This window comes from Malaya genurostris, chromosome 1 (genome assembly GCF_030247185.1).
Source record: "Malaya genurostris strain Urasoe2022 chromosome 1, Malgen_1.1, whole genome shotgun sequence".
Taxonomy (NCBI): domain Eukaryota; kingdom Metazoa; phylum Arthropoda; class Insecta; order Diptera; family Culicidae; genus Malaya; species Malaya genurostris.
The window spans coordinates 128149167-128172099 of NC_080570.1; the positions used below are offsets into that span (position 1 = coordinate 128149167).

Below are 22933 nucleotides of genomic sequence, written 5' to 3' on the forward strand. Positions count from 1 at the left end.
AGTACGTTACAAACACATAAACATATGAAACTCGGAGGTTACTAAGAAGGTATTTATAGAGAGAAAGGTGCTTTAAATGTTCCTAACAAAAAGGGTTCAAATATAAAACTGACCCAATATGTCGAGAATACCATGAAAATTATTATTATTGTGAGATCTGAGATGGGACACTGATCATTCGCAATCTGAACATGAACGGAGTATTGTTCAATCGGGTTTAAGTTTAAGTTATGTTTCACTACAATCAGAGTATTTCACTAAGCAGGACAACTTCGAGAATTTTTTTTCGGCCTTCCCTTCACGAAACATTTCCGAGCAACGCAGGGTAATTCAGCTAGTTTCTTATATTAATTCTTTAGTTGAAATTATTTCCAGTGGGCGGCAGTTTTAGGTAAATTTAACTACTCGACACAAAATAACCACTTAAGTGTCAGATTTTAACCAAAAGTAAAAATTAACCGCGAAATGGTTCACAGCCTTACTTGGCTGCTCCCCACACGGTGTCTTGTCTATCCTGGCACCAGACGGCTGCCAGGACCGATTCAATAACAGCTGTCAATTCAAAAATGACATCAAATATTCGCCCGTTATCTAGTAATCCGCGCCTTTTCACTTTTTTTTTTAATTTCCAATGAAAACAGGTGAGTTGATGGATAAAATAAATGCTGGAGTCGATACCAACACAACAATAAAAAGAAGTGTTTAGATGAATCTATTTTGTTTCCTATCCGAAATTATTTCCTTGTACAAAAACAAAAATATCCATGAAAAATAGGAAGTATAAGGTCTCCCTCAGAACCGATGAGGCGAAATCCTGGTGGATATGGTTGTATCGACGACTGAAAATCAGCACGAAAACGTGCAAAATCGGGAAAGAATAAGAAGAAAACGAGTTGGCAATTCATTCCGCATCTTCTCACACAATTCCGACAGATTTCCGAATCAACCGGTTGGAGGCGAAATTCATTCGGAATCGGTTGTTGCACTGGAGTTGGGATTTATTCGGAATTCATGAATTCATTCCACATGGAATTCCGAATGCAAATATCTCACCGATTCGGAATTCATTCGGATTTGATCATGTGAGTGTTGGTAACTTAGATATGATTATAAGGATATTCTTTGGGGAGGGGGTATAGTAAGTACTCTGGAACTATTGCACGAATTGCTACGAAATTTGGCACTGTTATTTCTTGGTCTTCAAAAATAGTCATAAAGGTATTTTTATAAGGAAGGAAGCGTAGCAAGTATCATTAACAGGCTATGAAAAAATTCGTAAAATTTGACAAGTATCGATAATTTTTGAAGATCATGCAAAAATTTTGCATAGCTTAGATATGATATAGATGAGGGTGGATGTAGCAAGTGCCTTTAAAAAGGGGGATGTAACGGCAGAACTCCGGAACTATTGAACGGATTGCTATCAAATTTGGCACAGATCCTTCTTGCTCTTCAGAGATTATCAATAGGACATTTTCAGGGGGAAAGTTGTTAATTTGAATGCAACGCAATTTTCTTTAAATAGTTTCAAAGAATCTGGTTCCATTTTGCCGGGAAACTCAAAGAATTAAAAGAAAATAGCCTTTATCTGCCCATGAACGCGAGTGTATTTTAGTCTCAGCATAGCTACGAAACAACTAAACGAATCACCATTGAGTTTGGCACATGTACCAAAGGTGGGAATCGATACTTTTTGACAAGCACAGATACTTTCTACACTACTTAGGGTAATCATGGAGGAGATCTGCAGTAAGTTCACTGACAAAAAGGAAGATAAATCAAAACAGATTATAAGGTTATTTTGAGGTTGAGAGAGTGGAGTAATTGTCCCGAATATGGGAAGCGTGAGGGAAAATTGATCGGGTTTTACGAAAAATTGGTACTTCTTTACGAGTACAGTATATTTCTAGCAACTAAGTGAAGCTCACAAAAATATAATACAATAATTATATATATATATATATATATATATATATATATATATATATATATATATATATATATATATATATATATATATATATATATATATATATATATATATATATATATATATATATATATATTTATATATATATATATATATATATATATATATATATATATATATATATATATATATATATATATATATATATATATATATATATATATATATATATATATATATATATATATATATATATATATATATATATATAATTAAAGCCGTGGTAAAATAAATGGTATAAAAAAGTTATTCTATAGTACGAATGTAACTATGATGTTAAACAGCCTTTCGTTGTAAAATAATCATTATCAGATGGAAAATTTTGAGCAAATAATGATGTCATAAAAATTTTTATAAAGAGGAGGAAGTAGCAAGTGTTCATAGCCATGGAAGCCAAAAGTTTTGTAGATCGAATGTGACGAGGAAGTACGTTACAAACACATAAACATATGAAACTCGGAGGTTACTAAGAAGGTATTTATAGAGAGAAAGGTGCTTTAAATGTTCCTAACAAAAAGGGTTCAAATATAAAACTGACCCAATATGTCGAGAATACCATGAAAATTATTATTATTGTGAGATCTGAGATGGGACACTGATCATTCGCAATCTGAACATGAACGGAGTATTGTTCAATCGGGTTTAAGTTTAAGTTATGTTTCACTACAATCAGAGTATTTCACTAAGCAGGACAACTTCGAGAATTTTTTTTCGGCCTTCCCTTCACGAAACATTTCCGAGCAACGCAGGGTAATTCAGCTAGTTTCTTATATTAATTCTTTAGTTGAAATTATTTCCAGTGGGCGGCAGTTTTAGGTAAATTTAACTACTCGACACAAAATAACCACTTAAGTGTCAGATTTTAACCAAAAGTAAAAATTAACCGCGAAATGGTTCACAGCCTTACTTGGCTGCTCCCCACACGGTGTCTTGTCTATCCTGGCACCAGACGGCTGCCAGGACCGATTCAATAACAGCTGTCAATTCAAAAATGACATCAAATATTCGCCCGTTATCTAGTAATCCGCGCCTTTTCACTTTTTTTTTTAATTTCCAATGAAAACAGGTGAGTTGATGGATAAAATAAATGCTGGAGTCGATACCAACACAACAATAAAAAGAAGTGTTTAGATGAATCTATTTTGTTTCCTATCCGAAATTATTTCCTTGTACAAAAACAAAAATATCCATGAAAAATAGGAAGTATAAGGTCTCCCTCAGAACCGATGAGGCGAAATCCTGGTGGATATGGTTGTATCGACGACTGAAAATCAGCACGAAAACGTGCAAAATCGGGAAAGAATAAGAAGAAAACGAGTTGGCAATTCATTCCGCATCTTCTCACACAATTCCGACAGATTTCCGAATCAACCGGTTGGAGGCGAAATTCATTCGGAATCGGTTGTTGCACTGGAGTTGGGATTTATTCGGAATTCATTCCACATGGAATTCCGAATGCAAATATCTCACCGATTCGGAATTCATTCGGATTTGATCATGTGAGTGTTGGTGAAAGCAGTGCAGCATTTTTTTTTTAATGATAACAGGTGAGTTGATTGATAAAATGAATGCTGGATTATTTGTTCGATGCCAGCACAACAATAAAAAGAAGTGTTTAGATGAATATTTTTTATTTGTTATCCTTGTATGGATGACAGTCATGTCTCCCTCAGAACCGATCAGGGGAAATTCTGGTGAATTGAGGTGTACGTCTGGCAGTGGTGAGGCAGCCTTACACCAGAATGGCTGCCAGACACATTTGACCCAGCCAGCCGCCTGGCAGCCAAGCCAATGCGGGTTGATATGAACAATATATTTTTTTCACATTCCAAATGGTGATATTAGTGACGGCAGGCTATTTCATTTCCAGCTCGTGTTGATTACACTGCACTATTTACATTAAACCCAATAAAACGCAATTTAGCATGAATTTGATTTATAAAAGTAACAGGAGTGCAACATGTTGCAAGTCTCGAACACACAGAAGGCACAGTGTTTGAATTAGCGTAACGATAACCTGCGTTCCTGTTACTTCTGCGTATGATAAGCTGAATTGGTAATATTTTTTAATCAGCAGCATAACATGCTTTGCGATAGATGTTTTATTAAAGTTTTTATTACCATTCTGACTATTTTTAATCACAGCACTTGTTGCTTTTATTGCAAAAGCTAAAAATTTCACTTTTTTTTCATTTCGACCACCCTACGCGCACTGAACATTTTCAGAAAGGTTCAGTTTATGTTCATCGGCGAATTTATTCTTCATGTATTCTGCAAAGGGATGAGATATAACGGCTATGAAAATTGACTGAGCCGTATTGAAGGAAAAAATATTATTTTATTTGTCTGTAAGGTTATCCCAATTAACACTTTTAAGTTTAGTAAATATTTGTAGCAGTCTTGAGTGTTACATCATAAATCTCGCATTGAAACTGAAAACTCTTATAAGATCATATTTCTGCCAAATGGACCACTCTTCATTTGGTTTATAAATATAAAAATAAAAATAACAGATCGGCTGAAAAGTCCGTATTGTTTCTATGAGAGGGCGCCACTAGAATTGAATCCATACCATTTTCAGTTAATACCAACCTTCAAAAGATACGTGTATAAATTTGACAGCTGTCTGATTATTAGTTTGTGAAATATTGCATTTTGAATGAAGCTACTTTTGTTATTGTGAAAAAAATGGAAAAAGGAATTTCGTGTGTTGATGAAACACTACTTTTTGATGAAAAAAAGTGCCGCCGATACCAAAAAATGGCTTGATGAGTGTTATCCAGACTCTGCACCGGGCGAAGCAACAATTCGTAAGTGGTTTGCAAAATTTCGTACTGGTCATATGAGCACCGAAGACGATGAACGCAGTGGACGTCCAAAAGAGGCTGTTACCGATGAAAACGTGAAAAAAATCCACAAAATGATTTTCAATGACCGTAAAGTGAAGTTGATCGAGATAGCTGACACCCTAAAGATATCAAAGGAACGTGTTGTTATATATCGACGATTTTTTTCGTCGATATATAACAATGGACGAAACATGGCTCCATCACTTCACTCCGTAGTCCAATCGACAGTCAGCTGAGTGGACTGCACGCGATGAACCGAACCCAAAGCGTGGAAAGACTCAACAATCGGCCGGTAAGGTTATGGCGTCTGTATTTTGGGATTCGCATGGTATAATTTTCATCGACTACCTTGAAAAGGGAAAAACCATCAACAGTGACTATTATATAGCGTTATTAGAGCGTTTGAAGGACCAAATTCTAAAAAAAACGGCCTCATTTGAAGAAGAAAAAAGTTTTGTTTCATCAAGATAATGCACCGTGTCACAAGTCGATGAAAACCATGCTGAAATTGAACGAATTGGGCTTCGAATTGCTCCCTCATCCACCGTATTCTCCAGATTTGGCCCCCAGTGACTTTTTCCTGTTCTCAGACCTCAAGAGAATGCTCGCTGGTAAAAAATTTAAAGGCAATGAAGAGGTAATCGCTGAAACTGAGGCCTATTTTGAGGCAAAGGACAAATCGTACTACAAAAATGGTATCGAAAAGTTGGAAGATCGCTATAATCGCTGTATCGCCTCTGATGGCAATTATATTGAATAATAAAAACGAATTTTGGCAAAAAATGTGTGTTTCTATTAAACGATACGAACTTTTCAGCCGAACTGTTGTTTGACTCGATTTTTTCCGTACCATGTATAAAAATAAACCGCTGAAAATTATTTTTTTATACTTATCGACCTGTAATACCAGAACCGGAGGTTGTATTCGGATGAAATTCAGTAGGATTGTATAGGAATGTTAGATCTTTCCTTTGAAAAGCTTAGCTTGTGAAAATTGGTGAGCAGTTTCTGAGAAATTCGAGGGCACTTTTTTTATTTTTTATTTCTTTATTGTCTTCGACTAGAGGTTACCTATCGCACAGACTTTTACTTTATTGCTACACACTTATGTTAACTTAAAAATATGAAATTAAAATGTGTCTTTGCTCATATTTAAATGTGTCTTTGCTCATATTAAAATCAAATAAATGATACACGCTATTGAAACGATGACAACAGACATCCATTGGGTTGTTTTGACCATACTGTGTGCGATGAAGTGAGCGACGAAGAAAATCCGTTCTTCGCAATGATTTTCCCGGAACGTTAAAATTAATTCTTTCCAGTAGTATGGGGCAATCAATATTGTCATTCAGTAGGTCGAACACGAAGAGTTGTTGAAGGAGTATTCGTCTGTTTTGTAAAGTAGGTAGGTTGATGAGAGCACAGAGATTCTCGTAACGAGGTAGTTGAGGACGATTTATCCAAGGTAGTCTTCGGAGTGCAAATCGGACGAAGCACTTCTGCACCCTTTCGATCCGATCGATGTGAACACTGTGATACGGAGCCCAAATTGTAACTCCATACTCCAGAATACTGCGTACTAGTGCGATGTAAACTGTCTTGAGGCAGTACACGTCGTTGAAGTTTTGAGTGTTTCGTTTCATTAGTCCCAAAACTGCATAGGCCTTCGCAGTAACGAATGAAAACTGTTCGATGAAACGAAGCTTGCAATCGAGAATAACGCCCAAGTCTTTAATAGACGAAACTCGTTCAACGGAAGCCATCATCATGGAGTATTCGAAAATAATTGCAGACTGTGCCCGTGAGAAAGTGATCACATTACATTTCTTAACGTTTACTGTCATCACGAATAACACGAAAAGAAGTGGTCCGAGATGGCTCCCTTGCGGTACACTCGAAGTAACGTGAAATGAATCCGAGAGTGCAGATCCGATTCGTACGGAAGCATTACGATCCGTGAGATATGATAGAATCCAATTGGTTAATCAAACAGTGAATCCACTATGCCTCAATTTTTCCCTAGCGAACTGATGAGGAATACGGTCGAATGCTTTTGAAAAATCAAAACACACCGCATCGATTTGTTGTCGTTTTTCAAGTTTGTCTATCAATAAAGAAACGTAGCTCATTAAATTGGTGGTATTAGACCGCTTTTTGACAAACCCATGCTGATCAGTGGCGATCATGTGCTTCACTGATGGGTAAAGAACATCCAACACCATGCGTTCGAATACTTTTGGTAAACAGCTTAGGATAGAAATTCCTCTATAATTGGTGACATCGTGCACGTTTCCAGTTTTTTGAACAGGAACTATTACAGCTTCTTTCCACTTCGCTGGAAAATAGTGCTCAGCAAGCGAGCGGTTGAAAAGCAGAGATGCAGGTAAAGCCAAAGCAGAAGAACATTCCTACACGAGCGTCGGAGGTAACCCGTCAGATCCTGGCCCTTTCGATCCATCGACTTGTCGTAGATTGTTGTACACCTCGCGACTTGTCGTAGATTGTTGTACACCTACCGTAAAAGCAGTAGCAGGTATACTCAAAGAATACGTCGGCAAACTACTCAGGTACGATTCTGACAGAGGCGGTGAGTTATTACTTAGCACGCTTCGAAAAAATGACGAGAATAGGTTGGCTGAATCCGAAACTGTCGACGAAGATTGGTGACGATAGTGGACACTGACAGGAATTCCACGGGAAGAAGTTTTATTCCGTAGATGAGATCAAAATTGTTTCGCATCAGCCTTCAAATTGATCTCCATCCGTGAATCGTACACTTTTCTAGTTCATTTTGCACATTTTACACCGTAACTCCGAAACCGAAAGTCGGATCTATATGAAATTCAATAGCAACCTATGGGACTAAGAATGACGAGCATTTCTCATCGATTGTAATCATATTCTATACAGTTTACGGCGATCAAAAATCAAAAACAATTCCAGTTATCAGATTTGAAGCTTTATTGAAATAAATAAAAATAGTGATATTCATGAACAAACTTAGCATGAGATGTGCGACAATAATAAGACGATATCCGTTTATCACCTCTGGTGTCACTTGTTACGGTAAATTGCATTATTCCTTGAAATTTATACCGCTTCTTCGATTTGTCGTTTTGAAAAATCACAAAATGTTTGACACAAAGCATGTTGAATGTAGCACCTGCTTCACCTGGGGGTTATGCTTTGTAGCTCTTAAGCACGGTACTAAGAAAAAAATGTACAATCACAATAGAAATCGTTCTCAGTAGAAAATATTTATATCAATAATCTAATCCTTTGACAATCTCCGTTCTCAAACCAAACACTACATATAAATAACAAACGCATCACAACATAAAAAATTGATTTTAAATTGAAATATCTGCTTGCACGGTAAGTAAGCTAGCTACAAAATGGATACACCTAGAAGAATCTTTTCTTGATGCTGTAAGCCAACAATAGCAGCAAGATTAGCATCATTACTACACGTACCGCTAAGTAGCAGCTTGACCGACTTGGGCATCACGTGTGCAGATCCGTCAACGGCACGTACATCACACCCATCAGGCGCGATTTCGACACCGTCCCGTTAGCATCTTTATCATACTGTTCCAAGTATTGCGTACCGCCGTCTGGCCCAACCGGAACAAGAAGCCGTCCTCCTGGTTTCAACTGATTTATTAACTCTTGGGGTGTTGATGGAGCCGCTGCTCCGACGTGGATGCAATCGTATGGGGCGTGTTCTTTGCAGCCCAGTCTACCGTCTCCCTCTAAATTTCCAATAATAAAATTAACTTTGTAAAGCACGAATGAGAATTTCGTTAAGGACTATCAATCTCACCTACTAGAATTACTTTGCCAGTATCAATTAGCGATTCATCATCTGTTTTGATATTATTGCGTCCCAGTTCAACTAGCTTTGGATGATGTTCAATGCCCACTACAAACCCAGTGCTGTTTTCCTTCTGCATAATGTAACGAGCAAAGCAAGCCGTTAAATATCCGGATCCAGACCCAACGTCCAACACTTTACTATCCGCCTTCAAATGGTTCTCCAGAAGCTCTAGTGCGTAAGCATGCTGCAAGTGGACAATTTTTTTAGCTGCTCGTATTTAGCATAACAAAGCAAAGTCTACCATGTGAGGGGCACTGATGGTCGCACCATGACCAATACGTTGAGGTGAATCGACATAGGGATTCAGGTTACTCGCAACGTAATGTTTCCGGTCTGTGGCCGTCATCGCCTGCGCAACAGCTTCGCTTTTAATTACACCATATTCTAACAGAAGAAATTTGATAAATACCGATACGGCTAAGCAGTTAGAAAAATACCTTGAAGTTGCCGAATAAGATCGGCATTGCTTAGACCCCGGGAGCGCCAGGCCATACCTGCTGGTAGTATCAAACACAAACAACCAACCAGCCCCACAAGAAAACTTATTTCTCGTGTGAACAACGTTCTGATGTTATTTATTTGCGCATAAACCAATGACAAATCGAACAAAATTTTAAAATCGTGTAAATTTTCACGGATGAATTCAAAATCACTTTTGAAATTTCGAGATAAGTCTACGAAGAAAAACAACAATACCAAAATCTGTCTAAATTATAATGTTGATTTGACAGCAATATTTCGAACAGGGTTGCCAAGGCAAATTTTCGAATACCCACCGAAAGATGTTAAACAATTGGCGCTCTTGAAATGCTTCAATGGAAAAAATAAATGTTGTGGACGACAATAAAATGGACGATGCGATTTAGAATGTTTCTAAACTTTGAAACCTTCGGTTAAATAACCGATCAATTTATTTTCTTACTTCAGCTTTGTTTAACTTAGAGTGACTTTAATCAGAGTGGCGACAGCTGTTCGTTTGGAATGACAGCTCCCAGTTCCAAACGAACAAACGACCTGTCAATTCAATGTAAAGCTAATGGAATGTTTTGAATTGTTGCCAAAATTACGGATGAGATGTCGAAACTCTGGTTATAGGCACTCTAGTTTAACTATCAATTATTTATGTATGAAGAAAAATATATGAGCGTGTAACTTTTCAAACTGCCATCACGTACCGCTGCAAATAAAAACATCACACTTCCCCGTATTTGTAGTTTTCTTTGGCGGTTAAAAAGGATTGCGATGCGACAAGATAGCGACAAAATGCCATTAAAGATAGCGAAACTGTCATTTGTATCGATTCAACCCCTTCGTGACCACAAACCAGAAAAATATCTTTTAAATTGACCGATAAATAAAAATGTTTTTATAACCAGAATAATTATACAATGATACGTTGTATTAATGGACGTCTTTGTCTTTAAAACCTCGTGTTCCACTCAATCAAACTGCATAAATCCAAAATACTATATTGATCCGTTCAAAAGCGTTTCCAACCGTAGAAAGGAAAGTCAAAGATTATGCGATCTCTTCGAAAGTTTTATTTTATATTTTTTTCCAAATGTCAACACAAAGTCATCAATCCATTTAGAAAATGAAAGTTCCCTTAGAAAATGGTTTTCATTATTTCTTTGAAGCCTGGAATTTTGAATAATCGTTTTGCTTATAATTAAAAATCATAAGCTGAAGTGGATGACATTCAATTTATGGTAGTTCTTTGAGTTTTAACTAGTGATCAGGAGCCCCTTGCTCCACACAAACAGATGGTGTAAATTGTCTGGTTAAATTAGCAACATCCCGGGCATCTTATCACTTAATGTTTCAAAAAAAAAACGTAAGAACTTTGATTAAATACCAGTTTGTTTGCTAACATTTTCCTTTCAACAGTCGCATTCATAGTCACTCGAAGAACAATCCAAGATATTCTTATTTGCCCAACTTCAAGATGTTTATGATTGTGCTCAGATAATGATAACCTGGTCTGTTCTTACTACATTGGCAATCATCTCTCTAAATATAATTCAGATACTTGAAACATTTATACCAAAATAAACAACATCGAATATACAACTCTTTATGTTTTTGTCTGTATTTCCATAATTGAAAAAGGGATTGATTAATGAAAGTCTTAAGATCAAAATAGCGATCAGTTAATTTTTCAATCCCAATTTCAGCACTGTGAAATATTTATTGAAACTATGGAAGAATTCGTAGATAACTCCTGTTTTCAGCTATGTGTTTGTTATCAAATTAACAATTTGTTAACTACCTATCTCAAAACTGATTTCCTATTGTTCTCATTATCCTGGTTATATCTTCACTCCAACAAAAACTAAAAGGTAACCATTATCAATCAAATATCGTTTTTAATTGGAAACCATGAGACGACTATAAGTATTCCCATTCTATGTAAGATGGCTGGTTTACAGCACCGTACGCACAGCCCAATATTTCATGGAATCTTTTTTGAACTCCTTCTCTATTCTAACCCAAAGATCCTGCAAATTATTGGTTTTTAAATATCACTCAGATAAAATGATAATGAATACTATTTTTTTTCTTCAAGGAACGTAAAGTCTACCGTGTCAAATAATTAAGAAAAATTCGAAGCTTTTGTTTACTTGTCATCTCTGAAAACTGAGTTTCAGTTTGTTTTGATATTATTGTAGCATCATATCACCATGGTAATATTCATAAAAAGCAAAAATCAACAGAAGACGGTCAATCTATTTCTAACCGTTACTAAGTGCGAAACAGACAAAAGCGTGCATGAACAAGTCGATAGTCCCACAACAAAAGGGCCTAACTGCAAATGAGAGCCTCTCTTTGTTTACTATCTCTTTTCATTATTACGGAGCCATTATTGCAAATTCTGTAATGTTTCCAATATAAATCGAAAGATTGTAGTTTTACCTTGAAAGTTTTGCGAAGAGTGAAGAGTCAAATATAAAAATCAGTTCGGTAAATAGTGAAAGAAAAAGTAAACAAAGAGAAACTATCATTTGCAGTTAGGCCCTTTTGTCGTGGGACGGTCGAAGTGTTACGGTAAAAAGCGAGTGATCCTGTTCTATCTGAAACGCATTTTTGCAGTGTTTGAAGCATTTGTTCGTAGGAAAAAGAAACTTGATTTGTTTATTTTTTGTAAGATTCGCCCTTCTTAGAAAACCAGTTGAGTTCAACCAAGTCTCGGTTGAATTTTCAGTAGGGCATATAAGCAAGCGACAGTTCCTCTTTAGTCACTCTCTCTTTCGATTATTGTGATGTGATTAAAACGATTTTCTTTGATTTCACTACACTGCTTGAAATTTAAAAGTTTCGGGTATCATTTTATTGAAAGAGTTGAGTGATATTTGAGCCAATTTGTTCTGAACTGTCACTTGCTTATACGCCCTAATGAAAAATCAACCGAGAAGTGATAATTTATCTTTGTTTACTTTCTTGTTCGATTATTGTGACTTGAATATAAGATTTTACAATTCTGTGTGGCAATCGAAGGTTCCGGGTATCATTTTATATAAATAGTTAAGCGATAAACATGAAAACCGCTTAGTAATTAATATAAGAGAAATCCAACAAAGAGAAATTGTCACTAGTTCTTACGGCCATTTGAAAAACCAACCGAAACATTTTCTTCTGGAAGTTTCCGTTCAGTGTAGGTACCACTGCCAATGAAATTGAGCTCTTCGTTGTCATCATTTGCTGATGCATCGTTTATCATGCTTGGTATGTTCCAGTATTTTCTGCATGTTTTCTCCATTTCATTCTGACACTTTTAACACCCGAGGTAGAAACGAGAGAAAAGTGCGAATACAGGAACAAGTTCCAACTCAAAAACTGTTTCCTTCTCCAGTTGCTCATAGTACTGGAACAATGCCTATGACTACTGAGTGCATTAATGGCTGCTCATTTAAGTTTGTGTGTCTCTACTGCGGAAAAGTTCCAAATTTCTAGTGGCAAACGAAGTCAAACGTTCGTTAGCAGTGCAGCAATCGATAGTATCGTTTTGTAAAAAGTAGTATTTAGTATTTGTAAACTAGGAAATCGAATCGAATAAGGATAATTCGCGAAACAAAAAACGCGAAAAATTATAGTGCTACGGAATATAAATTTGTAATCTGCTGTGTGCGTGAGTGAGTTTATAGTGTAAAGTGAAAAAAATAATACAAGAGCTCCATTTTTTTTCTTCTGTGTTGAGCGTGAGTGCTTATCGTACACTCTTCATTCGCAAGAAAGAAAGAAATAGCCAAACATCTGTGATACATCAAGTGCATACGAGTGAGTGAGATAGACCGAGTGATTCATACGTGAGCAAAACGAGGACGAGTTTTGCTTGAACGTTTTAACTTTTTTTAGGCGAGAGGTAACAGTGTATGCGTGTAGCGTGAACTGTCAAAACCTAGTAGTGTTGGTGACACAACGTTAAAGCGAACAAAAAAGAAACTTTTTTCATCCAGCAAACGAGAAGTAGCAGGGAAAGTGATATCCGTGGGTTGTTTTCCATCTATTGGCTGAGGCGGAATTATGTCGGAATCGATATCGATGGACTTGCAATCGTCGATGCTGCTGGAAACGTTGCGGCAAACGCCGAGCATACCGGAACATCACCAGAAGGATAGCGGTGGCAGTGGATTGAACGTCGGAGATGAGAAAGTTTCCTGCAATCCTTGTTCACCGCTGTCATCATCCGCTGACAGTGGTGGTGGTAACGGTGGGAACAACCCGGACGGTAACGGCGAGAAGAGTGCATTTGAAGTGATGGACCCGGCTATTCTATCCGCTACGGCACCGACGGAAAGTGAAACAACAGCCGTGAAAGTGAGTAGCGACGAAAAGATCAATTGGACACGGTACTCGGTTAACCAGCTGCTAGCTCTTCGGAATGGTGAGCTGTCGAAAAAGAAACCACCCTGCATAGTGGAACCGAAGTCGGAAAAGCATGCCAAGATGTTTTCGTTGATCACGAAACCATCGGAAACGGCAAATGACGAGGAAAATTCAAACAACGGAGGTCCTGGAGGCTACGGTAGAAACCGTGCTGTCTATTCGTCTGCTAACGGCGCCGGGTCAGGAGGTGGCGGAAATGGATCGAATTCTACCGGCAACGGTAGTGGTGGCTCGGGAAGGGTGGAAATTCGTCGATCGGGTGGCATGGAATTGCGAGATCCGAAAGAACGGTTACGTAAGGAGGATGGTATTGTCCTTTCGCCGCAACGCCGATCGTTCAACATGGGCTGTCAAATGCCTGCAGCGCCTGCCTCCGGCAGTACCAATCTAACCATCGGTACTAGTTTGCTTCGAAACGAGCGGGACATTTTAGGTGGTCGTGAGCGACGAATAGGAAGCGGTAGAATTTTATCACGAGATGTTTCCTGGGACTATCGGCCGGACAAGGATGTCGGGGAAAGCAATGATTACCGTTCGTCCAATAATCTGGGCTTTCGAGATCGAGAGCGGGAACGCGATTCCCGTGATCCACGTGATTCTCGAGAATCCCGCGAGCAGCGGACCGAACGTGAAAAAGACTTCCGCAAAGATTTCGATCGTGATCGGGAACGTGACCGGGACCGTGATCGTGACGAACGCTTCGAGAGACGTCCGCTTAACCGGGACTACGATCGGAACGAGAAAGATTCCCGGAATTCCCGTGCGTCACGATATTCCAACTCGTACGCTTCGAACAATGATTCTCACGGCAACAACAATTACCATTCCAACAGTTATTCGTCGAGTAACCACTACCATTCGAATCATCATGACCGTCGCCGGCAGTATAGTGATAACAGGGATGAAGAACCGGAATGGTTCAGTGAACCAACGTCCCAAACGGACACGATTGAATTGCGCGGTTTTGATGATCCGCTTCCGGAGGATGATGCCAAATCGGACAAGGATAACCACAGTGACGAAATGAAGTCCACTCAGCTGGATGCGAAACGTACCGAGAAAGACACAGAAAAACGTGCTTCACCAGCGATGCAAAACGACAAAAATAACAATCCGAACACCGCGGAGCTTGGTAACAGCACCGAAAAAGTCAACCAGCAGGGACAAGCTGATTCGTCGCTTACTTCATCGGCCAATTCAAATCAACAGGACCGTACACCCGGTGACGGAGCTAGCGAAAGTTCAGCCAAATCGGCTGTCGGATCCAACGCCGGTGCTCCGAACTCACTCAGCCAGTCCAAGATTGCTGATGATGATTTCAACTTTGAGGACTTTCTCAAACTTGACGCGCTACCAAGCAGTTTGCTATATGTAAGTATTGCCGGTTTTTTTGTGTGCCAACAAATTTCTAAATTCTTTTTCTTTCACCTTCAGTCTGACACCCCAAGCAAAGAAAGCGGAAGCACCGGTGGGTCTCGGTTTTCGCAATGGTTCCGGCAGGACACATCGCAAGCTCAGGCCGGCCAACAGCAAGCCGGACAGCAACAGCAAAAACCGCCACAGCCGGGCTCCCAATTTGACAGTCGCCGATCATCGCTGCAGGATGAAATTAACAATATGATCAACGATTTCTCCTCGGCCGGACTGGACGATCACATTCCTGACACGAATTCGAACAAGTATTTCGCACCGATCTCGCCGGCTGCCAGCACATCGTCAAATTCGCTGTTGGATCTGTTTCAACGTGGCGAAAAGCAACAACATCAGCGTGACCGGGAAAATCACCAACAAATTCAACCGACGTCGCAACAACAACAGCAGCAGCAACAACAGCAACAGCACGCTCATCCATTGCTGGGTGGTCACAACTCAAATCATCCGGCACTTCAACATCAGCAGCAGCAACAACAACAACAACAACAGCAGCAGCATCACCAGCAAATGCAGAATCGGAATCTACAACAAATGCTTGGAGTTACCGGTACAGCAAACATGGGCGGAGCTCATGGTTCACTGGGATCTGTTCCGGCTGGTCCAAACGTAGGTCAGATTCACAGTGTCGAAGAACTGGAGGCTCGTTTTCGACAGAACGATGTCGACAGTAGCACCCGTAGCAACGCAAACGCAGGGCCTACTATTCCAAGACTCATCACCCCTTCATCGGGAAACATCGGCGCCGGTTTACCGTCCAACGTGGATCAACAGCACGAACGTGAGATGAATGCTTTCAAGAAACTGCTAGCTTCCATCACCGACAACCAACAACAACACGGTCAGCACGCGCACAATGCTCAACCACCACCAGGAACTCATTCCGCACACCATCAAGCCCATCCGGTCAATATGTTGCACCATCAGCAGCAACAGAATGAACTACTGCAGAAAATGTTGCACCTAAACCAAATGCATCACCCAACCAATGATTCCCGTCAGGCGGAAATACTCAAACGTCCGGAAGCTCAAGCTCTGCTACTTGGTGTCGCTCGCGGTGAAGTATCCCAGCACAATCTTTGGCAACAGTTGGCCAATCCTGCCACAGCTCAGCCTCATCGTGAAATTCTCTCTTCGGTGTTAAGTTCTTTCAACACCAGCCCACGGGTGGTTTCACCCAATATTCTAATTCAACCCAGCCCTGGTCCTATTCCGATTTTACCGCAAGCTACTGTCCCCCCGGTTACCGCGCATCTACCACCTGTCGCTGCCGCGGCAGCAGCAGCTGCTGCCGCCAACAGTGCCAATCTACTGTTCCAACATCACTCGAAACAACAAATGCGACTCTCTCCCCTCCCGAATGGAATCCCGCAACGGATTCCTTCGCCTCGGGAGCTTCAGTTTCATACGCAGTCAATTATGCAGAACGCTCTGATTCGCAAAAAGTTAGAAGAACAGCGAGAGAACTATCGCAAACGTCAAGAACAGCAACAGCAGCAGCAACAACAACAACAGCAGCAACAGAATCGGTAATATTTCCCAATTTGTGTTTCTCGATTCCATCGGAATAATTTTTCTGTTTTCCAGTAACCAACCGGAAGCAAGCTCAGTCGCATGTCCAACAACCGCAACACCGGCACCGGTAGCAAACAGTTCAGTTAATGCCTCGTCCACCCAGGCACCGGGAAATCACTCCAGCACAGGCTCAACCGCTACCGTTGCGGCATCTTCCGGCACTATCACAACTCCGGCAATTATCAATGCCATCCCGTCGCCAGCCAAACACAGTCAGCAACCGCTGCATTCCCATTCGCAGCACACGTCCTCTCCGACTCCTCTGGCATTCACACCGACCTCGGTGTTGCGCAAGATGACAGCCGAAAAAGAAAATGAACCGCTCTCATCCAACAACAGCAACAACAACAACAACGGTAGCAGCAGCAACAGCAACAACAACAACAACATCGCTAACATCATCAACAGCGTTGGAAATGTGCCGAATCCTCCAAACGAGCGTCCATTGATCGGTGCCAATCAGAATCCCAACATTTTGCTTGGTCTCGGCGGTAATCCTCTATCGCAACAGCAGCAGCAACAGCAAAGAAACCTGAGTGCCCTGATCGGGCAACCACCACCACTGCAACCGCCACCAACCCAACCGCAGGGTCCGCCTCCTCAGCTGTCTTCGCTGCATCATCTGGGTGGGGGACATTTGCCGAATCCGATCGCGCCACAATTGTCACAGCAGCAACCGCAGCCCGGCCATCAACAGCAGATGCGGGGCAACCATCCGGCACAGTCCGGAATGCCCGGCAACATCCCGTGGAACTTGAAGCAACCCCATCCCGGTCAGCAAATCCCACCGATTCCGAAGCCCCAGGGTAGACCGATTCTGAAAGGTAGGTGCATTTAATCACTGTGAAAATGCGTGTTTTTAACCGAAATAGTTTTGAATTTTCGTTTCAAACATATTACTAATTCAATTTGTGGTGTTAGCTTGCATATCACGTGCGTAAAGTTTTCTATACTATATTTAATAAAAAATACGGATGGGTAATGTCACAGACATAATCGGATGACGTGAATACGAATAAAAAGAAAAAAAGATAAATAATTCATCCGACAATAATAGATCCTAATGAATATAATGTAGTCAAGTTATAAAATTGTGGATCTCACAAATGTATAGGTCAAACAGCAATCGGGATACGGTGGAAGATCTTGCGGATTTTCCCAGGGATCTTAGGGCTTCTTAGAGCAAGTTGAACTAATCTTTTCTGCACGGATTTAATTCGTAAACTGTAAACTAACTGATACGGATTCCAAACTATGTTAGCATTTTCAAGTATAGGTCGAACTAGTAACAAAAAAAAGGGGTCGCTTTTCAGTTCTCTTTCACGCCTTATCCAAGCCAGTCGATAAAACAAATCCGCTTACGTTCGGGACGGAAGAAACCAAGTACAGTATCTTGTAGTGAACAATAGAACGAAATGAGTGAACCAAACGAACAGAAGCTACCGTCGCCACTACGACAGAATACAATTATTGTTGTTTTCAGGCATTGCAAAATTCGACTTTCGATGCAAGAACTTGAAGGTTTGCTTATGGAGCAAATGCATCTTGATCTCATACAAATGCATTGATTTCAATGCAACAAGACAAATAATGTTGTTTACATCCAGTTTTGGAAAGTGGGAAGCAAAGCAATTCGCTTAAGACAAGAACAATGTGATTACGTGGAGCATGAAAGCATCAAGTACAACACACTAATGTAACAGATCGGCTGAAAAGTTCGTATCGTTTCTATGAGAGGGCGCCACTAGAATTAAATCCATACCATTTTCAGTTAGTACCAACCTTCAAAAGATATGTGTATTAATATGACAGCTGTCTGATAATTAGTTTGTGAGATATTGCATTTTGAGTGAAGCTACTTTTGTTATTGTGAAAAAAATGGAAAAAAAAGGAATTTCGTGTGTTGATGAAACACTACTTTTTGATGAAAAAAAGTTCCGCCGATACCAAAAAATGGCTTGATGAGTGTTATCCAGACTCTGCACCGGGCGAAACAACAATTCGTAAGTGGTTTGCAAAATTTCGTACTGGTCATATGAGCACCGAAGACGATGAACGCAGTGGACGTCCAAAAGAGGCTGTTACCGATGAAAACGTGAAAAAAATCCACAAAATGGGAAGTACGTGTGCATGATCTACCCTCATCGGTTAACGATCTGTAACCAAACATTACAGGAATCAAAGTCGTCTTGTTGGAACCAAATGGTGTCCAAGTCTTCCTCTTCAAGTAACGGGAAGAATCAATCGCTAATCATGGCGCGGTAGCTCTCGCCATTGACCGTGGTGGCGGCTCCTGCCTCATTTTCGAAGAAAAATGGCCCAATGATGCCGCCAGACCAAAATCCGTACCAAACCGTCACTCTCTGAGGATGCATCGGCTTTTCCATGATAACGTGCGGGTTTTCTGTCCCCCAGATGCGACAATTTTGCTTATTAACATACCCGCCGAGATGAAAATGTGCCTCATCCGAGAAGATGATTTTTTTTGGCAAAAATCGGCGTCTTCTTCAAGCTGATCGCAAGCCCAGTATATACACAACCATTTTCGTTCAGCGGAAGGATAAAACTAAGTTTCTGTCAAATCAAAAGTGACATTCAGGTTACCAATGTCGAAATAATCACTAGTTCAAAAAAAAGTCATTCGGTCATCTCCAAGGAAATACACCTTGACTAGCGAGCTCTCGTTTTAGTGGCCTGTTACGACATGGAACAGGAAACCAGTGGATCAATTCTTGATTGAAATACTACCGCCGGATATCACGCGACTTACCTGTTCGGTTGACTTATACCATCGGGACAGGTGGATCGTAGTGTTATGCTTAGCCAGTTAAGAAACCACTACCGACACTACACGGTTATCTAGCCTTCTCAGGAAGAGATGTTGACATCGAAGATCAATTCCCATTGGTGGCCGGGCAGCCAAAATACCACAGGGAAGTCATCTCAGACCGTTAATATTTTTACTGTACCTTAATGATGTCAATTTTGCTTTGCTTTTTTATCACGCGCTTTGATAATCGCAGATCAGTGCTGTAAAACTTCATTCAATTCAATTGAAACTGAATGTGGAACACATTGATAAGGCGATCTCTCTAATGCAGTAAACTTCACTCTCTGACACACACAATGTTTGTTGACGGCCCGAACGGGCAGCATTCAATTCATCACTCGTTTCTCTTCAATCGAAGCTCATTTTAACCACCGTCAGTTGATCTCTTGAAATGACAAAATATCTCTTTCAATAGTGTGAGAGCGGCCTTCAAATGAGGTTCATGTAAAAATTCGAATTGGTTCAAGAAAATAGATGAAAGATAAACCAGATACTGAAATATCAATCACAGAATACACATAAATTAATTGTTTCCTCCTTCAGTTTTCATTTTTAATACTTTACTCCATTTATAATTCTATTCGTTCGAATTTGCTTACTACCAAGAGCGAAGACATTGAAGCAGGTAGACTACTTGGCACTCGAAACTGAGCAAGCAAAACTTCAAATGACTAGATACGATTATTCAACTGACGTTGAATTCTGGGAGCTTCACTTGAATATGGCAGCAAAAGTCAAATGAATTAGTAGGGATATGCTGACTGTCAGCGGCCATAAATTTCATTTTCATGTTATTTTATTCGATTGAAAATGAAATTTTATCGCACTGTCGCAGATATCTTCAGATGTAGGATCGACTGTCCCGTTTTGCGCAAACGAAGCTCTCCGGAACGGTGCTTTTCTTCGACTTCCTATACGACATCCCAACTATGGTTTGCAGAGGTCGTTCAACCGTGTTTCATCTGGCTACGGTTTTAATGTGTCACGAATCAGAATACGCACATTTTTTCTAAATATTATTAGGAAATATCATTACGACTAAATTGTGTCTGTTGATTGTAAATAAAAAAAATATAAAGATGGAACAACCCACCGCAGTTATATTAACCTATAGCGGAAGAAAGGACGATTTTCACACAATACCCAAAAATATATAATCAATTTGAACTCTCGTGAACGGTTCGTTTTATTCCGTGTCCGTTCTCGGCCACCGCACGGTTTCTTCGAAACTATTTGCACTTATCTGATTTTTGCATTCAGCGGTTCATATGTAACTATTCAAAATTCTCGTTAACGATAAATTCATCTTCACACCTTATCTTTTGTTCACAGGTGGAAACGCACAACAGCAGCCCCCACAACAACCGCAGCACCCATCCCCGATGTCGCAGATGTCGTTCGCATCGAACTTGGAATTCCAGCAGCAAATGCAACAATTCCAAAGTCGCAGTGGCAATCCGATACTCGGAGCCCATCAATCTCCGCAGCAGCAAATGTTACAGCAACAACAACAGCAGCAGCAGCAACAACAACAACAACAACACGGTCAACATCAGAACCAGATGACTCCTCATCTGCAGCAATTGCTTCAGCAACGTCAACAGCAGCAACAACAGCGCGCTATCCGAAACCAACACATGCAACAAGTTCCACCTTCCTTCCGGATGGGACCGAACCAACAATCGCAACCCGGAGGACCGGGACAACATCCTCACCAGGGCCCCCAGCAGCCACCACAGCAGCAGCAACCACCTCCACAGGGAGGCTCGGGAATCATCAACTACAACCGGGATGGTGCCCTTTCACCGACCAGCAACCAACTGGCCCGTTGGTTTTCGCCGGAATTGCTGGCCCAAGCTTCGGCCGGTAAGCTGCCCTCGCTCAACATCGGTCAGGCCATGAGCCTGGAAGAGTTCGAACGCAACATGCAACATTCCTCGGCGACGGTACACAACTGAACCGCAGCACGGGCGAGCCGCTCTCCGAGTAGCGCGCCACAGCAACCTTCTAGCCAACCTTCCTGGATCAGTGGACCGGCCATGCAACGGATGCTGGATCTTCGCCGGGAAAACAGCGCCAGCAGCAGCAACAGCAGCAGTAAGTTCATTTGCCGACGCGAGTAAGTTTATAGAGATGTGTGTAGCCCATTGCCGTTTACTAAAATTGACTAGTATTGAAGGACGACATGTGCTCCATTGGTCTCGTTACTGTTTTCTTCTTCCGTTTTGTTTTCGTTTTCATGCATTCTTTCGAACACATCCCAAATTGCTTGGAATACATCATTATCGTAGGAAATAAAGGGACATCATGTTAGTAAAACAAGCACTACTGCACACCCCCCATTTAACAACGGTAGAGCAAAACAGAAAATTTATGGTTATAATAAAAAATAACTACAAAACAAATAAATAGTCATTCTCAAACCCTCAACCAATTTAGATAGATAGATAGAAGTAATCAAATGTTTGGCTAAGTGCAGTTGATATGCAGGAATTTTCAAATGATGTTACTGAGAAACCAACCAAGAACAAACAAAAAAAACTGATGGTCTTTTGAAGTTGTTGAGTGTTTCTGCTTTTGGGTACACATTCACATGAAAACAAAATAAAAAAAATAATGAACGAATTCATGAATGTAGTACACAACGTTTGACGCTTTTTAGTTTGACATAAATCACTGCGCTCCGTGTTAACTTCGAGGTTGATAACCTTGCTTACGTCGCGTAAACATCATCGAGAACTAACTGTACAGTTCAGAAGTCCATTCAACTTAGACAACTTGATCGTCACCTAGAGAGAGAGAGAGAGAGAGAGAATAATACCTTCAATCTTCAGTAGGGAATAGAAGTCAAATGCAAACCCGAATACAAAAAAAAGGGGGGCGGACGATTAGTTTTATATCTTTCCATTGTACGTATGTGTAGGAGTTGGTGGTCGTTTCGGTGTGTGTAGAGATCCACAACGTCTATTTCCGTCACCTGGGTCATCTCTGCTGATTTTTCGTCAACTCAAGGCAGAATATTAGAATATCATTCTTGTGCTGTTGATATACTGTGTTTGCTCGATTGTAGGATAAACAAACAAACAAACAAACAAAAAACGATATAAAAGTATTGCTTACTAGACAGATACCGGCACTGGAAATGTTTTGTTCTTTCTGTGTAGGAAGTAAGAAGCTCATACAAAAATAAAAACTAATGTATGCATGGTTTAGGTGAAATTTTGAAGATAAAATATGATAGAACGAATGTAGGTTGCTTATACCAACGAAACAAAATCAATATCCTTGTGGATCGTAGAAAAAAAACAAGCTTTCCGGATTGCTTGGATGAAGAATTGACACACACAAAAAGAGATTCAGAGAGAGAGAGAGAGAAAATGTGTAAGAAAGTTTCGTTTTCCGACGCTTACTACGAAGGCGCACATAAGTTATTACCCATCAATAGAAACTGTTCTTACATATATTAGATCTAGATATATGCTCCGTAGTGAGCG

General features: G+C 40.3%; 2 protein-coding genes across 3 annotated transcripts; one reads left to right on the forward strand and one right to left on the reverse strand.

Moving 5' to 3' along the window:
* Positions 1-7785: 7785 nt before the first annotated feature.
* On the reverse strand, positions 7786-9420 carry LOC131425735 (protein-L-isoaspartate(D-aspartate) O-methyltransferase). Of its 2 annotated transcripts, XM_058587841.1 has the most exons (5): positions 9157-9365; positions 8961-9103; positions 8666-8903; positions 8317-8594; positions 7786-8049 (listed from the first exon to the last, which is right to left on the reverse strand). In XM_058587841.1, the coding sequence occupies exons 1-4, from the start codon at positions 9209-9211 to the stop codon at positions 8347-8349; spliced, it is 684 nt and encodes a 227-aa protein (XP_058443824.1). In that variant the 5' UTR covers positions 9212-9365; the 3' UTR covers positions 7786-8049; positions 8317-8346. The 2 variants fall into 2 exon arrangements, with proteins under 2 accessions (XP_058443824.1, XP_058443825.1); XM_058587842.1 differs by having other exon boundaries at positions 7786-8594; positions 9157-9420.
* A 3195-nt stretch (positions 9421-12615) lies between these two features.
* On the forward strand, positions 12616-22084 carry LOC131425734 (alpha-protein kinase 1). Its single transcript, XM_058587840.1, has 4 exons — positions 12616-14974; positions 15038-16563; positions 16622-17433; positions 20772-22084. The coding sequence occupies exons 1-4, from the start codon at positions 13241-13243 to the stop codon at positions 21395-21397; spliced, it is 4698 nt and encodes a 1565-aa protein (XP_058443823.1). The 5' UTR covers positions 12616-13240; the 3' UTR covers positions 21398-22084.
* Positions 22085-22933: the final 849 nt, after the last annotated feature.

What these genes read in the sequence shown, in the direction of transcription:
- LOC131425735 (XM_058587842.1), bottom strand. Translation starts at nt 9,211, where the DNA reads ATGGCCTGGCGCTCCCGGGGTCTAAGCAATGCCGATCTTATTCGGCAA. An exon ending in TCTTATTCGGCAACTTCAAG is followed by an intron (nt 9,104 to 9,156) that starts GTATTTTTCTAA and finishes TTCTTCTGTTAG; the next exon opens with AATATGGTGTAATTAAAAGC. An exon ending in TGGCAAAGTAATTCTAGTAG is followed by an intron (nt 8,595 to 8,665) that starts GTGAGATTGATA and finishes TTGGAAATTTAG; the next exon opens with AGGGAGACGGTAGACTGGGC.
- LOC131425734 (XM_058587840.1), top strand. Translation starts at nt 13,241, where the DNA reads ATGTCGGAATCGATATCGATGGACTTGCAATCGTCGATGCTGCTGGAA. An exon ending in TACCAAGCAGTTTGCTATAT is followed by an intron (nt 14,975 to 15,037) that starts GTAAGTATTGCC and finishes TTTCACCTTCAG; the next exon opens with TCTGACACCCCAAGCAAAGA. An exon ending in GGGTAGACCGATTCTGAAAG is followed by an intron (nt 17,434 to 20,771) that starts GTAGGTGCATTT and finishes TTTTGTTCACAG; the next exon opens with GTGGAAACGCACAACAGCAG.